At 31.5% G+C, this 19,073-nt stretch overlaps 1 protein-coding gene across 1 annotated transcript; it reads right to left on the reverse strand.

The window, feature by feature from the left end:
* Window positions 1-16,584: 16,584 nt before the first annotated feature.
* On the reverse strand, window positions 16,585-17,688 carry LOC101504118 (transcription termination factor MTEF1, chloroplastic). Its single transcript, XM_004490028.4, has one exon. The coding sequence runs from the start codon at window positions 17,564-17,566 to the stop codon at window positions 16,931-16,933; it is 636 nt and encodes a 211-aa protein (XP_004490085.2). The 5' UTR covers window positions 17,567-17,688; the 3' UTR covers window positions 16,585-16,930.
* Between the last annotated feature and the right edge of the window lie 1,385 nt (window positions 17,689-19,073).

A 19,073-nucleotide genomic window follows, 5' to 3' on the forward strand; every position in this document is an offset into this window, starting at 1 on the left:
TTGACTCTCTCGTCTATGTAACTACTTCTAGACCTGACATTTTTATAGTGTGCGCCTGTGAAATATTTTAGTCTAATCCTAAAAAATCACATTTAACTGTTGTTTGAAAGATCTTTAGATATCTAAAAGGCAATACTAATCTTGGTTTGTATTTTAAGCCATTCTCTAAGTACAAGTTGTCGGAACCAAGTTGATTTATACTTAGAGTTTTGATGTTAACAAATGTATTTTATGAGAATAATATATTTGACTTCACATAGTATGAAATAAGATTTATGTTTATGAAGACAATCTAAAATAAGATTTGATTCAGATTTATAATTGAAAAAATCTTTGACCAAGTTGAAAAGAAGATATGGTCAATATTTGAAAAATATACGATAAACATCTTATCAACAATAAGATATAAATTATTCAAAAGAAGATTTGATCAAGATTTATTACAAGAATATATAAATATTTTACAAGAAGATTTCATCAGGATTTATCACAAGAAGATATGAATCTTTTACAAGAAGATTTGATAAAGATTTATCACAAGAATATATGAATTATTTACAAGAAGATTTGATCAAGATTTATCACAAGAAGATTTGATCAAGATTTATCTACAAGAAGAAATGAATTATTTACAAGAAGTTATGATCAAAAATTGTTTTCAAGAAGAAACACTCGCAAAAAGATTTATTTATTATTTGCAAAGATATGATTCAAATTTTGACAAATGACAAAATACTGAATTGGACTTAGTCATATTTCTATTTGTGAAAGTGCAAGAACCAGTCAAACACTATGTTCAAAGCAAACAATATGAAGAAAATTTCATCTGAATAATTTGCAAAAGGAATCTTAACAAAATACAAACAATATCAATCTAAAGAATTTATATACTCAATCTAAACAAAATATGAAAAATACTAATTTGAAGAATTTATACACTCAAGCTTAACAAAATATAAACAATATCTATCTAAAGAATTTACAAACTCAAAATACGAACATAATCAATCTAAAAGAACTGCTCATATTAGATTCAGAAATACATAATTTACTAAAGAACATATCATTAAAAAAAAACATCTTATTTAGAATTATTTTTGAAAAAGAATATTGTTGATCAAGCCAAGAATGAAGATACAATTCAGAATTAAACAAGGACTAAATTGAAGCCCTGATTTTATCTATAAATAGATACTCAAGGTTGAAGAAGAAAAAGATTATGGAAAAATCAGAAAAGTGTACAAGAACCCAAATTCAAAATTCCAAATTCATCTTAGAGTTCAAAGAGATAAACACTTGTTCAAATGAAAAAATATTTTTTAAGTGTTTTTCTTTGATTGTGATAGCTATTGTTATAATCAACTTGTTATAAGCAACTACTCGAGTTCCAAATCTTTGTATTCAAACTCAATAATGGTGTTAGTGTGCCTTCAACAATCTGAGGTTGTCATATTGTATGGAGAAGACATGGTTGGAAGAGTCAATGTGTGTGTGATCCTCAAAAGTTTGGGGTTGTTAGGTTGTTTGAAAATACTGACTTGGAGGGTCAGGTGCTTTGTAATTCAAGTTGTTGAATTAGTGGATTAAATCCTTCTAAGTGAATGAACTTAAATATAGTCAAGTTAGTGGTGAACGAGAATAAATTACTTGTGTCACTTTATTCATGCACTCCTTAGTTTTGTTATTCCTTCTACTCCAAGTAAATCAATAAGTTTGAATCAATTTAATCAAACAATGAAATAGTTATCAACTTGGTCAAACCAAATTTAACCTCCATTCTCGTAGTTGCACCTTGACAAGATAATAGGTTTTTTTTTTTTGTTGACCACATTTTGGATAAGCTAGAAAGGAAAAACAATAGTGGAACTTGTACATTCCATGGTAAGAATATGATCTCCTGGTCAAGCAAGAGACAAGAATTCATTGTTCTACCCACTGCTGAAGCGGAATATATTTTAGCAGCCAGTTGCAACACTTAATTGTTTTGGATGAAACATCAACAAAAAGATTGTCAAATACATGAGAGTAACATTCCTATATTCTATAATAATACTTTTGCTATATGTTTATCAAAAGATCTTATTTTACATTCAAGGACAAAATATATAGAGATTAAACATTACTTTATAAAAGATTATGTTCTGAAAGCTATTTTAGACATTAAGTTTGTTCATACTGATCTTCAATGGACATATATTTTTCCAAAATCCATTGTTAAAGATAGATTTAATTTTATAAAGGAAATCCTAAATATTCAATTTATAAAAGAGTGATATTGGAATTCTTGTATGTGTTTGCCTATAATAAAACAAACTAATTGGTTAAAGAAGTATGTTCTACCTCTTATAAATTGAACTTATCCTCTACCTCTAGTCGAATTAAATTTCGTCGAATTAAATTTCATTTATTCTTTATATGAACAATTTACTTGAAAAATGTGTGTTGTGTAATTTTCTAACACATGCTCTATTTTTTTCTCTTAACACATGTGTGATAGTTATTGCTTTTCACATTTAGAAACTCAAACATTTTATCAAAAATACCAACACCCAAAACACTTACTACCTTCATGTATTTCCCACACTTTTGTTAACCCCTTTCAAGCTCTTTGAAACTCTATTCGATTCTCTAATGGCTTCAAGTTCCATTTCTTACCCTATGCTTCATAACGTTACTTTTCCCCCCGAATATAACATACAATTTGGACCAATTGGATGTTCTCAATGAACTTCAAATTGATTTTACTAATTTTAATGAGAATGGGTTCAACTTCATCGAATATTTTGCCAGTATTAGTGTTTAGATTATTTTAACCTTGATCAACTCTTTGCCCTAAATGTTATAATTAAAGAATTTTCGAGGTTTGCAGATGCAAACAAAAATGGAGAAGTTTCTAGTGTGATTCTAGGGCTTCTTATCAAGATCACTCAACACACTATTGTTGCTATAACAAGATGCCTAGATGAAGGCATGATAATGAATAATAGTTATGAATCAAGGGTTGGCTCTAAAATCAACATGATTTTTTTGAAGCATCTAAAGCACACATATATGGTGTTGTTCAAGATTTTGATTGGATGTGTGGTACCTAAAACTGACTCTTTCTACCATGTTACTAAAGACCACAAGGGTTTGATGTGGAATATCTCTCAAAAGATCAAGAATAATTTGCCAAATTTGGTACTTTAGAACATGAGATCATATATCATCAACTCTATAGTAGGCAAGATCAATACAATTCCCTACTCAAGACTTATCACATTTGTGTTGATGATGACTCCATTCGTTAAAGCACCAAAGGAAGTAAAAGGATAATTTAAGGATGAACACTTTGTATCCTCCTCTGCACTAGTTTTAAAAATCCACAATATCATAAGAATGAAGCTCATTGCTACCAAGGACTCCTTAAAACCAATTAATAAGGTTTGAAAGGCTCACATGAAATTTTAGTGGAACTCAAGACACATATATCCTGGTAGAAGACTCATATTATTCAATCTTTGAAGAAAAAAATAAAGAGGATATTCAAAAGTACATCAAGATGTACTAGGCTGGTCAATAGATTCCCCTTGTTTGCTTCCCTCTATGAAGGGCATCACATGAATTTGAAATGAAAAGAAAAAAGGTAGTCAACGTGACTTCTATGATAGAGGAAGAAAAAGATGATGAAAATTCCAATAAGGATAAAGCTAGCCTCAACTTGAGGGAGAGACAGAATAAAAATCCCTCAATTGAGCTTATTCATTTTCTTGTTTACAATGGTAGTGGTTGTGGTTATGAAATGACTGAATCTAAAATTATACCAACCCCATATGAACCTCTCCCTATACATAAAACCCTTACCGCACCCTTAAACTAATCAACCTCTCAAAACTTCACTATTTGCTCTAGTTCTAATTTAGATAGATACAACCTAGATAAGATGTTTGAGGCAACCATAACTGAAAGTTTTGTAGCCTTTAGATATAGACTAAATTGATATCCCCTTAATACTGAATTCCCCACCTCCACACTTTCACCTTCACAAACTAACACTCCATAAATACCTACACGTACAACCAATCAAACTGCACCCATTTCTTCTCCATCTGTATCTGACCCTCACTCACCCCTACTTGTGGATCCTTTTCATACAACAATTGAGATAGCAACTCAAGTTATAACTGATTTGGTTTCTGAAATATCATCAAATAACTCATTTGTTTCGAACTCAACCCAATCTCATTTTGAACCTAGCACTTCCGTTTCATTCCATCACATCCCTTTGGGTTTCCAAACCTAGACTTGTTCATTGCCTCTTTCACTGCTAAATGATTATGAGTCAGAATGCTCAAAGTTTGGATCTTAATGAAGTCTCAATTTAGTGGGATAAATTTTTCTCTTTGTAATAAAATGGATTAGGGACAACATTAAGCATTGAATGCATCTGACCGCTTAGAAATCAAGTGCTTTCAAAATACTACATAAGGCCTCTACGTTTGGGCTTTGCACTTTCAGATTAACTCTTGAAAATCGGACTAGGAGGAGACTGAATGCTACATGAAATAGTACACCAAAGGAAGTTGCCTTTCCCTTTCGCTATGTTCATCAAGAACTACAAGTGAAGTTTTCATGTGATCATTCCACAAGTTGAGCTACCTCCATTGAACATTCTTGTTTTTCTCCAGTATTTACATAGACTACCTCTAAGAGCTCTTTTGCCACTCATTTTGCACATTCATTTAAACATACTCATTAATGGAACAAACATCCAATAATCAAGAGTCTATTCAAAATACCTTATGACTTGTTATAGCTACATTATTCAATCCTAACCCTTAGTTTACCATTTTTTTTTTTGACTTATGTGTACTCATTGTTGTTCCACCTTTGTACTCTTAACTATCTTAATGGACATAGTGCTTATACTCTAAACTCTTTTTGTGTGGTTTTACTTCATTTGTTCAACTCTTTTTGTTTGATGACTAAGAGGGAGTACATGTTTTGAGAACAACTACTTAATGTTTTCCAAATTCTCATTTTAAATGTCCCTTGTTAGAATACTACATATCACTCTATTTCTTTTAAGCCTGCTAAAATTAAGAGGGAGCTCTATTTTGAATAGTTTTGCATACATTATATTATTAAAAAGAATAATTGTTTATAAAATAGATGTTTCTTATCATAAAAAATTGGAGACTTTGAGAACCATGTGTATTTGAAGATCAATGTCCTTTAATTGTTTTGATGATAACAAAAATTATTTTATGGGAACAATTTATTGCGTTAGTAATTTTATTTCAGTGTGTAGATCCTTGCGATGAACTTTAAAGTATTTACATTGCATTCTCTAATGAAAAGATTAGATAAAGAAGGAAATCAAGGCAATGCTATGAAGAATTTGTTAATGTTGTGCCTGACTCTGTTAAAAGCGCTCTCGACGTGCCTATCTTGAATTTGATTGCAAGCTCATTTTGATGATTATGCATTTGATAAATTTGGTAAAGCACTTGGCCGTATGGTCAACGCTTCAAGTCAACACTCTCATAAGAAATCAAAGTTCCAACGTCCTCTACTTATCATAGTAGATTTATTCTTTGACTGAAGAAAGTTGATGATATCCTCTAAAAGTATCACCCTTTGGTTTTCTTGGTACTTCTATCAAGATATGTTGAATCAATTATGAAGATGGATTTGAATAAGTTTTTAGTGTTGATTCAAGATCTCTGAAGATTAGATTCAAACCATTATTTCGCATGTTGATTTCATACAATCATAGCAACGGTCAAAAACCATAATGAACTTGAAGGCTCTCTATAAAAAGACTTGTGATCGTCACTGCAATATACACAAGAGAAATCAAGTGACTTTTTCTTTTCATCAGATCATTAACTCTCATCATAATGTTGACTTCTTCATAGGTGTTGACTTTTTTCATAGGTAGACGAATCAAACTCTTGATGTAGTCATGAGAAGCAACTAAGTTAGATAATTGCTTGCATCTCTAGAGGCAATCGAAGTAGACCATTGCTTGCACCATTAGAGCCACCAGTAGCAGACCATTGCATGCACCAACAAAGCCAACCGTAGTAGAACTTTATCAGAGACGCGTGTCACCAAACTTAGAGATGTAGAGCGTAGAAGTGGAGTCTTGATGTTCCTTTGTATAGTCTGATCATTAGAGGATATAACATAATATCCTAAACAATACACTTGATCTGCACACTTAATTAAATCATTAGTACATTAAATTGTTTCCACAAAGTATCTTTTGTTATTATAAAAACAAAATAAGAAATTGTTCTTTAAACCATATTGGTTCTAACAACCCTCAGTGTAGGAATGGTTAGCATATTTATGCAAGAACCTAAACATTCTCATATATGGGCAGTTGAGAAAATTTGAAGATACCTGCAAGGAATAGTTGATCATGGAGTGTACTTTCCCAATACTAGTAGAATCAAAGATGGAGAGAAAAGTGGATTATGTGTTCAAGCTCTTCAACTCATCAATCTCATGGTGTTCAAAGAAGAAAACAATTGTGACGTTATGATCATTAGTGAAGTTGAATATATCGATGCTCGCAATGTAGCATGTCAAGGAAATTTGTTTGCAATTCTTGTTGTCTGAAATAATGGTTGGAAAATAAGAAATGGAACTTAAGGTTGACAACAAATTTTCCATAAACTTAACTAAAAATCCCATATCTCATTATGGAAGTAAGCAGATAGAAATAAAATTTTACTTTCTTTGTGTTCAAATAAGCAAATGGAATATTACTCTAACATACTTAAGAACCTATTTGTAAGTTGTTGATATCATGACAAAGTCTATAAAGATTGAAATGTTAAGAGAGAGGAAGATGCTTAATGTGTTACATCTTAAAACAATTAAAATTTAAGTAAAATTAGTTGGACTCAATATGAAGTTAATTTGTTGGTCCAATCCATGTGGAACTTAAATGCATAAATAACTACCTATTATTCAATGATAAGCAACACTTGAATTTTTGGAACTTTATCTAAACATTCTATTATTCCTTTCGCTCAAGTGTATGTGTTAGTGTACAAGTGTGTATCCCTTTTACATTAAATCTATTTGTTTAAATAGTTTGAGCCGTCAAGACTTTGATTGAACAATCAATTTTTATTTTTTGAAAATTGAAATTGAGATTATTATATATATAAATAAATAAAAAACTTAAAAACTAAACCAACTAATCTAAACAAGATTGAACTATTGAGACTTAATAATTGTGTGACTCCACATAATCCCTTGATGTAGGGAATCAAAAAGCACAATTTTTTTTCATTATTTGTTATACGCGGAGTTGCGTATATTTGATTATATTTATATTCAATTTTTTTAATAACAAAACTTAATTTTAATTATTTTAGATGTTCTCGAATTAAATCTATCTTGTTCCAAGAATTAATTATATTTAAAAAATAAAATTTGGAGTTTTTGAATTCATAAACTTCTATGTCTAGATAATAATGTCAATTGTAGTTGGTGTTTAGGTCAAATTTTAAGTATTCATTAGCTTGTTAAGAGAAATTTTCATAAATTTTGACATCAACATTGTTTGTTTTTATGTCTTCAAGTGTTTTTCCGCTCACTTCAATTTCAATATTTACATTTATTAATATAGATACCAATTTTGTTATTTTCAAATAACACATCTTTTATCAATCGAATAATAAAAATTAAGAGAAAATTAATTAAAAAACTCATAAAAATAAATTTTAACAAAATCTAAGTCATACACTCATTATTATAATATATACAATGTTTTCAATTCAAACTTACCAACCAATGTGCCAAGGGAAATATTTAGCATTCTCTAAATGAAAATACTCTCACCTAGGAGTATTACGGTACTCAATGTTGATGCAATATTGTCATGACTTATTAAACAATCCTTAGTATATCCAAAGCTTATGCTTCTTGTGCTTTGGCATCAATTCAATATCACAATACTCAAAATAAATATTATTTTTAATTTTTAATTATTATGATTTTATAATTTATATACATAATTTTAAAAATATTATTAGATTTTACATTAATAAGTGTGAAAATTTCAACAATAATAAATAATTTAGTAGAATGATTTTTTAATTTTTTTTAATTTATTACATCCAAATCTTAATCAACATTTTATGTGAAACGTAGACAGCACATTATAGTAGTATTTAAATTTGCAAACATGATGTGACAAGTCTTGGTCATAATTGGTGAGAGGGGGAGCCAGGAGGGTCACGGTAAGTTCACATCTTTGTTGGTGAAAGGAGTGAATGTACTAATACAATGTAAGACTCTACAGTCTACTGTTATGTTTATCTCTGTTTTCAGTCAAACAATGTAGCAACAGTAAGGATTTCCATCATGGTCTTCACCCTTTCAGGTGTTGATAGTGACTATCAGATTATACTTTTAAATTTACAGATTACCATGACAATATTATTGCTACTTGTATAGTGTTTTGTGACAGCCCCCTACTACAATTTTCTTTAATTTGGTATAAACACATTAATATCCTGTTCAAACTTCACACCAAACCTGTCAGTTACCATCTTATTTACTTGTCACTCTTTTGCTTCTATGCACCTCACATTCATAGTTATAAGCCATGAGGCAAAATCTCACCCTCACAATCTGTTTTTAAATCATAAATTTTGTTTCTCTTTGTCAAATTCTAAGTCGACATTTTGACCAATTGTTCTGATATTTTTGAAAAATTATTCAAAACTTTAACTAGTTGTTCTCTTATAGAAGTAGAATTTAGTAGTCATCTCAATTTTTTTATGGTTGAAAAAAATTAGATTTTTTTCATTTGATTAAATTTATATTCATGGAAGCAACACCTATAAAATTATTGTCTCAATCATAAAGAATAAAATAATCATAAATTTTTATTTTTGAAGAGTGTTGTCAATTATTGTTAAAAATTTAGAAATATTTTAACATTAGTTAATAGTGGAATATATGATTAATTGAAATACTCTATTTGTATTTTATATTCATGTTGGAGTATTGTTTTTCACTGTCATGCTTCCAAAAAGAATTAACGTTATATTAAAAGCGTACAATTTGTGACAATGTAAAATTAGCATTATTTTTTCTCCGTTAATGAAATAGTATTTTTTTTTCATAGGAATGTACGTTTATTTTTCGTATTACGCTATATGTATTCTCTTTGGTCACCATTATAAACAAACAAACAAATCTTCAATTTTGATCACTGTTACAAGCAAAAATTAACTATTTTTATTCATTTAGGATTATTATTCTCAATACACCTTTCATTTAATTCAAAATAGTTATGTTGATAGTTAAATGTTTGATATTACAAATAAAAAATTTAATAAATTTAACTTACATTTTACTTAATACTTAAAAAATTAGTTACATTTAACTATATTTTTTAATATCCACAAAAATAATTGTTTTTTTATAATAATAAACCGAGGATTATATATAAATTAATGTTTTAGTGGGAAAAAATTGGTTATATACTGAACCCAGAAACATGTTCGAACCAAGGCCCAAAAAACTAAACACAAGGACCCAAACAGTACAGAAGTTACATAACTAACTAGCTTTTTCTAATATAGGTAGACTTTTTAAAATATTTATTTATATTAGTAAAAAATATCTGAAAATTCATATTCAACATAAAAATGTTTGAAAATTTTAAATTTTTAAAAAAAGGTCCTTATATCTCTAACAACATTTTTCAATATTTACTTTGTATATCGGTGTATTAAATGACATTTAGTTATGATTTTCTTTTTAATTGTAATAGAGACAACATAGAAGTTAATTAACAGGAATGAATTTTTTAAAATATTAAAATTTATATTTTTTGAATTTCCAAAACAAAATTCATAATGATTTATTTAATTTCATTTTATTAGTGAAAATAACAACAAAAAAACAAAGTAAATTCACCTTAAACTTTTGAAGATTCTAAAAGTGTTATTAAATGAGTAATAGAAAAGAGTGGTGTAAGTAAAAACAAAAACAAACTAGGGGTGTTAATAGTTGTATCCTGATGAGAGCAAACTTTTTTTTGGGCAAATCTTCTTTGGTTAAACCATCCTTGTTTGTTGAATTACTACTGGGCCGTTCTCAATTGTACTAATTGACCAACTCAATACATTTTTAACATCGCCAACTTAAAGAAAATAAGAAAGTTGGATTTTGTATCCTCAGTGAAATCTATACCTCAAAATTATTAAAAACTCAAAATTATTCCTTTAATTTTCATTCAATGAATGGTTAAAAAAAAACTTTAAAATCTAACCCCTTCAACCAAATATTAGGTAAGTAACATTTTTCCCTTAAAATTCTGGTATACAATTTATTACTACCGAAAATTTTGTTTCTACAATTTCCAGTAGTACAATTTGTTTAACAGAAATTTCGCCCATAAATTTCTAGCACAATATTTATACTATCGGAAATTTGTGCCTTGAAATTTTCGATAGTTACTTTTACTTTACCGACAACTTCAAATTTTTTAAATTTTCGATAATTATTTTAATTAACCGGAAATTTCAAAAATCCAGTATGTATTTTTTTTTTAAACTTTTTTTGTTGAAATATGGATGGAAAAAACACAGCCAATATGTATAGATTTGACTGAAACATTCACAACTGATCAAATTTTTTAGTCACGAGAAGCTGTCATATCATGGGCTTGAGAGGTTGACCGATAAAATCGAGTAACTGTTATTATTACTTGCTCTGACATAAAGACCAAAAAGAGAGGAATATAAAGTCAAAATTAATTATTGATTGTGATAGAGGTGGAAAATATAAGTCAAATAAAAGTAACTCACGTGCTTCAACTAAAAGGTGTGGTTGTCCGTTTAAACTTAGATCGAGACCATTGAAAAATGGTAATGGATGGATTATTAGTTTAATGTGTGGACTTCACAACCATGAGTTAGTGGATACTTTTGAGAATAACGCATTTATGGGACGCTTATAAGAAGAAGATAAGAAATATGTTGACGAAGTATCACGTTGCACCAAGACACATCTTGTCATATTTGAGAGATAAAGACAAGGGGAATGTGACTAATATCTCTCAAATTTATAAGCGATGAAACAAATACATGAATAATTTAAAAGGACCTAGAACTAATATGCAACATCTGTTGAAGTTACTTGAAGCTGAGAAGTATATTTGTTGGAGTAGGACTCATGGAGACTCCAACGTTGTGAGGGACATGTTTTGGGCCCACACAAATTCCATAACTTTGTTGAACATGTTCCCTCTTGTATTGATTATGGATAACACCTACAAAACCAACAAGTATAGGCTACCATTATTTGAAATTGTTGGGGTAACTTCAATTAGGTTGACATTCAATGTTGCATTTGGTTAATGGATCGTGAGCGTCAAGAAAACTTTTGTTGGGCATTGGAGAAGTTAAAAGAGTTGTTTGTTTCAAACACCTCATTTTCTCGGGTGATCGTGACTAAGAGAGAATTTGCTTTAATGAATGTAATTGAAGTTGTATTTTCATCTTCAACAAATTAAGTTTGTCAACTTCATATTAAAAAAAATGTTGGAGCCAAATGCAAACAATATATATTAAAGAAAGATATGCAGGAATTGATTCTTGAGTTGTGGAGGAAAATTGTTTATTATTATGAAGAGACAAGTACGAGGAACGTTTGCAAATGTTTGAGCATGGAATGGTATGAATGACGTTGAAGTTCCAAATTATTAAGATAAAATACTCATTTGAGATAAGTAAATAGCATATACACAACAATCCATTCTATAAGAATTTGACTTGGGTTGTATCCAAGAAAGCTTTAGCTGATATTGTTCGTGAATACAAGAGAGTTAGGTATGTCGGTAACGAAAAATCTACATGTTGTTGTATATACTTAGAAACACTTATGGATTACCTTGTGCATGTGAGTTGGAACGATACTAGTTGGAAGGTGTTCCAATCCAATTGGATGTTGTTCATATACATTGGAGGAAATTAACCATGAATAGTGATCAAAAGGAAGAAAAGTTGGAAAATGATTTAGAGTTGGACATTACATCAAAGATGAATATAATTTGGAAAAGATGGAAAACACTTAATGTGGTTGGAATGAGGGCATTAAAGAGCAAGTTGCGTGAAAATAGCATATCTAGAGACAATATCAATGTATGCGCCACCAGATATGATCGAAACAAAATATGGTGTGAAGAGGAAAAAAGGCAATAAGCCGAAGCGATTTGTCGTATATCACGATCCTTCATATTTTGAGCATGTTGATGCATTTTATTCAGATAATTAAAATACTCAAGTATCTCGGAAAGGACCCATGAAAGCATCCAAACAAGCTTCCCAGAAAGCATCCTAACAAGTCTTTCATTAATCATCCAAACAAGTCTCCCAACAAGCATCCAAACAAGTCTCCCAACAAGCACCCAAACAAGTCTCCCAACAAGCATCCAAATAAGTCTCTCAACAAGCACCTATGACGAGTCAAGTTAGAAAATATTTGGACGAGTTTCCTCCTCCTCCATATATTGAAGACATATTTAATATTAAAGAAGATGGAAACTGTGGATATCATGCTATTTCTACTTTACTTGGTCATAGTGAAGAATATTGGAGCATTGTGCGTCGACAGTTGTATACAGAGATTAAGTCCAAATCCGACTTATATGTTGCATTATTCAAGGAACGTTTGCAAGACGTGACATACTCTTTACTTGTAACTGATTTGGGAAGTCAACCCAACAAGAAGTGGATTAGCATTCCTGATATATTACGTGATAGCAACAAAATGTAATCTCATTTTTGTTACATTGGGAAAAACTTTTTGTTTGACTTTTTTTCCATTAAGGGGTGCACGCAATGGAGACATATCACATGATCGTATTATCAGCATTAGTTTTGTTAATGAAAGTCATTGAATTCAAGTTAAATTGAAATCATCATGTCTGTTACCTCCACTTGCATGACATTGGAAGAAACATCGTAGTGATGAGTCTACATCATGGGCTATAGCTTATGAAAACAACAATGTAGTGATGAGTCTACATCATGGGTTAAATTGAAAATAACATGTTTGTTACCCATTTGAACTTGAAGTTAGGATTTGTAATTTTTTGAGTCAAAACGTGATTTTTACATTGAAATTTATTGTTGGTCCCATTCCAACGTAAGGATTTGAAGGTTTTCTTTAAGTATGAAAACTCATAAGTTGGAATTTCTTGGGGTTGGGGAATCCTCGAACAATTTGAGCCTTATCTAGGCTCAATCACGACAGGAGTTAGTTGTACATGTCATGGAAAAAGATATGACAAGAGACTATCTTTGTGGTGGAATGATATGGAAAATGTTGTTATCTCATCCTTTTCTCTTAACTATATCCATGGAAAACTAAATGATGATGTGGGAGGAGGTCACTGGGATATCTCTTGTATTTACAGTTACCTAGAAGAAGGAAATAAAAATAAAATGTGGGAGTTGATCAAAGAACTTTCTAAAATTTCTATAGATAATTGGTTGTGTTTTGGAGATTTAAATGACACTATGGAAAATTCAAAAACAATAAGAGGATCCCGATAAGTTTCTCTCAGCTAAATTTTGGTAGAGACGTTGTTTCTGTGTGTGGCTTGTCTGATTTAGGGTTTATAGGTCATTCGTTCACATGGACAAATGGTAGAGAAGAAATAGAAAATATACAATGTAGACTTGATCAGGCTCTAGCCTCAGAAGGAATGATTAATAAATTTTTTCCTATCAAAGTAAAACATCCCCCTCGCTTTGGCTCAGATCACTCAACCCTTCAAAGACTTCTACAACGGTAGGCAAAAGAAAAAATCTCCATCGCTTTGAATAATGATGGTCCATATAAGAAAATTGCAAAAACTTGATTAGAAATAGTTGGGCTAGAGCAAGTGGAAATTGTGAAAAAGAAATTGGATGCTCTCCAATCACTAGATGAGGAATGTAAGCACCTTAGAACCAATGAAATAAGAAAGGAAAACCTAAAAATTGAAGAATTCCTCAAAAGTGACACCATGTGGGACGAATCTAGGGATGTAATTTGAAGCTACAAGAAATAAGAAAGAAAACATGTTAACCTTCTCCAAAAAGTAGAAATGTTGAGTCAATCCTTCAAACTCTTAACAAATACCAACAAGCTTCAGATTTACTGGTGAGTCTTGATAAATCTGAAGTATCATATAGTTGAAATATGCTGGAAAAGGATAAGAACATGATCTGTAACAAGATTGGAGTAAAGGTTGTGACATGTCAATCAAGCTACCTAGGACTCCCGGGCTTATTTGGTAGGAAAAAGAAAGAGGTGTTCTTTTTTGTTCAGGGAAGGATTTGGAAGGAAATCAAAGGGTGGAAGAAGATATGTTTATCGAGAGTAGGAAAAGAGATGCTTATAAAATCAATTGCCCAAGCTATCCCAAATTACATAAGTTGTTGTAAAATCCAGACGAGATGTTGTGATAACATTGAATCCATGACTCTTATTGGACATCTACAACTCAAGAATTGATTGAAATACTCCACTTATGTCATGTTGATTTCTCACCAAAATTCAGCACCGCACTAAAACAAAGAAGCAACGCAAAACTACAAAAGTTCTTACTTATTCAAGGAAATAAGAACATAAACATTTCATTAAATCCAAGAACTAAAATCAACAAAATATATCAAATAGCTCCTTAAATTAACTAATGATTAAAGATAAATAAAACTAAAAATATTGAAAATTATGCATATAACAAAAAGTTATCATAACATCTGAACAACAAAAGAAAATTCATTAGGTCAGATGGGATAATTTAGGAAAAGCAAAGGACATAGGAGCACTTGAATTCGGATGCTTTGTAGTTTAATTTAGCCTTCCTTAGAAAGCAATATTGGAGGCTTTTTTTTACAATCAAGACTCTGTTATAGGTAAAGTTTTTAAAATCCGGTATTTTCCAAGTTCAAGCTTCATGGAGGCTCAAGTTGGATATTAACCGAGCTATGCTTGGAGAAATATGATTAAGGCTAGGAAAGTGATTAACAAAATTTAAAGTTTGGAGTCCTGTTTTTGGCTTGGGTCAGAATGCTTTTGTTAGTGAATTAATTGATTCAGACACCAAGATGTGGAATAGAATAAAGATTCTCAACAAATTTACAAATTATGAAGCTCAACAAATTCTCAGTTTCCCTTTATCTTGGAGACTACCTATTGATAAGATCACATGGCATTGGGAAAAGGATGGGAACTTCTCTATGAGATCGCCCTACCATCTAAAAGTTCCAAATTATGTTTGTAATTTTCTTTCAAGACTTGCAAAAAGAATCCTCCCCACCAGAGGTCGCTTAGAGAAGAAAGGATTGAATACAAAACCTACCCCCTCTATTTCAATGGAAAAAAAATTCATGAACGTCTCTTTATGCACTGCCCCTTAACCCAACAAGTTTGCTTTTCTTCCCCTCCTGGAATTCATGTTCCGGTTGATGTTAATATGGCTTCTTGGATGCTTTCTTGACTCCAAAATTCTAATCACTATGTTGCCAGACTTTTTAACGTCACCTTGTGGAAAATTTGGAAAGGTAGGAACAAGTCTATTTAAAAAAATGATCAATTCAACCCCATGTTATTGATGTTGTAGCTGATGAGTTTACAGCTTAAGTCATCAATGTAAACTGTGCAGAACCAACACGAAGAATAACTCAACCACCGTTCGTATGGATTCCTCCAGCAAGGGCAGATACAAAGATTAATATAAACCGAAGCTGCTTTGATAATGGAATCACAACATATGGTTTAATTGAAATAAATAGTAGTGGAAGAATTGAATTTGCAGCAACACACTTAGAAAACATCAGAATTTCCCCATCTGTGGCTGAAACTCTTGCACTCAGGTGGTGCCTTGATTGGTTAGCCTCAAAAAGTCATCCTGGCCAAATTACAATTGAGACAAATTCTGAAACTAATGTCAAATTTTTGCAGGGTAATCTAAAAGTGGCAGATTGAGAATTAGTCATCCTTGATTGTATTTGTTTGCTTGCTTTACTTCCTAATGTACTTGTTTTTTTTATTAAAATATCTAGGAACCATGCTGCCCAAGGATTAGTTAATGTTGCTGTAAATTTAGGATCTAGATCATGGGTGGGTTGTGGCCCTGAACCAATAGCTTCTATTGCTCGTAAGTATTTCCCTTCTTTGGTTGAATGAAACATTTTTCTAGTAAAAAAAACAAAACAAAAAGACCTGTTAATCTACTGCCCTGTGCCCGTGCAACGTGTGTATGAATAGTTTCCTTTTAGGTGTTGCTATAATTGGATTTATACCATACAAGGCATCCCTTTTCTGTGGGGTTCGTCATTTCTTACAGCAACATCAGTTCATCACACCATTTTAAAGATCAAACTTGATACAACCATAGATACACATCATGACATCAGTGATAGTCTCCCACATTGTTCTAGACCAATTATCAGTTGATATTATATTCCATAGAATTCAAAAATTCTTGTACATTTCAATCTAGTGTTTATTAACGACCCAAAACTTGCAGCAAAGAAACTCAAGATTGATAAACGGGCATAATAACATGCATAAAGTTATAAATGGGTCCTTACTTATTTTCACCATTAGAATTGGTACATATTGCTGCAAAATGTCCTCAGTCTTTTTTCTAACATAACTTATCAGCTATGCACAAATCTTTGTTAACATTTGTAATCTAGCCAAACAATGACAATTACACTTTCTCTCTTATCTTACAAAAACATCCCAGGTTTTAATAAAGGTATAGGCCGCAACTTAGTTTTTTTTTTTCTGTTGTCGAAATTACATCACAATTGCAATTGAGACTTCATCAACCACATTTAAACGTAGTTCCCTACAAAATCAAGGATGGCAATGCGACCACAACCACTATTTAAAACCATGACTACTACTACTACTCGTGTCTTCCCTCCAATGCTCGTAATCGCAATTCAAGCAACATAGAATCAAACCCTCCATCACTAACCTGCAACATCTCTTGCAAAGGAAGCGACAACCCAAGCTGAACAAGCAAAACATGTCGAGGCTTAATCCTCCTTTCCAAGCTAAAAGAGAAAAATTGAGGAAACATCTTCAACTCAGCAACATCACCATTCATCTCCTTCAAGAAAAACTCAACCTTCGGAGCCAAATTATTAGCCACACTCAAAGTCAACAACCCAGGTGACCTCACAATCATATTCGAAACCTCCACACGTGTGAACCCCAAACCCATCAAAAACTCAACTTTAGGCAAAAGGGTATCCTCAACACTTGAAACCAAAAGCAATGTGGTTTGGCACGTGAGAGAGTGGGGTCCAACAAACCCTAATTCCTTCAAAAAACAAAGTGCAGGTCTTAATCGATTCTCTATGCTACTAACCAACAATCTGGGACACCGCAAGATTGATTTTTGAACATCTGGGTAAGGAATTCGAACCTCGTTGAGAAGAAAATCGAGAAGGGGGTAAATGTCATCGTGTGGTTCGTAGGTGAGAAGTTCGGGGAGCATGTCGAGGATTCTACCCATTACGTTTCGGTGTATTCCCATTGATGAAAGACATTGTATAACCGACTTTAGGGTTCTTAGAGAGCAAGATCGAAGGGTAGGGTTTTCTTTGAAGGCTTTTTCTGGATTTACTTTGAGTTTCTCGAGTGTAGTACCTAATTTTTGTTTGAATAATTTAAAGTTATTTTAATAATAATAATAATAATAATATATTTTACAATTATCATCAAAAATTTAAACATCTTTATTTTACATAAAATAAAATAAAAAATTTGAATTACAATAAAAACAATTCAAAGTGTTTCTGATTTGGCATGGCAACACATCAGTACCCAATACACCAATACATTCCACCCTGGCAACACTCAACTTCACCTTCATCTTCCATTCTACATCCTTTTAACTGTTTGACTTTGTGCAAGAGCTTTTGCAACCCTCCTTTATATTATTTGCATTCCCCGCATCCTGTAATAACTTTGCTTTATATTATCTGTATTTACAGCATTTCCAAGTACAAACATATTAGAAACCAGTTAATTGATTGAGATATACTAATAAAGGTATTACTTGTATAACCTTCCTTTATAACCTCTACACTCAAAATCTGTATTTTGCAACAAATACTTCAAAATCTACAACCTGATTTTATCCAATAAACAGAAGAATTCACCACTTTAATTTACTTTTAGTCTATAAATAGAGTTTGAAGTTTTGAAACTGAGGAGGGAAAAAAAACTAAACACAGGTTCTAAATTTTGAAATAGAGAAAAAGAATTCGAAATTTAGAAACAGAGAGTAGATTTTCTTTTTGGGAGAGAAATTTGTAAAAAAAATACACTGAAGCAGAGATTGAATTTTGTCACTATTCAAACATACAGAAACAGAGGAACAAATAGAAGGATTAAGGTATTTTCGTTTTTCATTTTTCATTTTCTAATCATAATCTAAATGTAATTTGTTGAGTTTGAGTTATGAATAAAAGATGAAAATTATTTATTATTATTGATCTGAGTATAAAAAATGTTAGAGATAATAGGATTAAAAAACTCAACCCTTGAACGCCGTTGTCGTCGCCAGAATGCCGACCGTGTTTCCTGGTCACTCCGTTCGTCTGACTCCCCTTCTTCCTCGACGACCTAATCCAGCGGCCTCATTCCAACGCCGTTCTTATTCACGATCTCGTTGGGAAAACGGGATAACAAATTCACAGAAGATTCCTATTTGTGACATTCGCCAAAATTTTCAAAGCGCCGGAATAATATATGTTGATCAGGTGGCTGTTGCGGAAGAGGATCATGGTGATGATGATACCCTCAAACTAGTGTACCCTTGTCCTCCAGACACCAGTCTCAACAATTGGAAGATCCTCGAGTTTCCCGTGTTTGTTAATTCATGTTCAAAGTAATTATGTATTTTTTTTAACTCCTTTTGCTATGCCCAAGGCTATAAGGATAATTAACTAGGGCATATGTATTTCAATTCCGTACTTATTATAAATAAATGCATTTTTGAATTCTCCAACTGGTTTTGTCTTTCTCTTTTCTTTTTT

Source organism: Cicer arietinum, chromosome 2 (genome assembly GCF_000331145.2).
Source record: "Cicer arietinum cultivar CDC Frontier isolate Library 1 chromosome 2, Cicar.CDCFrontier_v2.0, whole genome shotgun sequence".
NCBI classification, from domain to species: Eukaryota; Viridiplantae; Streptophyta; class Magnoliopsida; order Fabales; family Fabaceae; genus Cicer; species Cicer arietinum.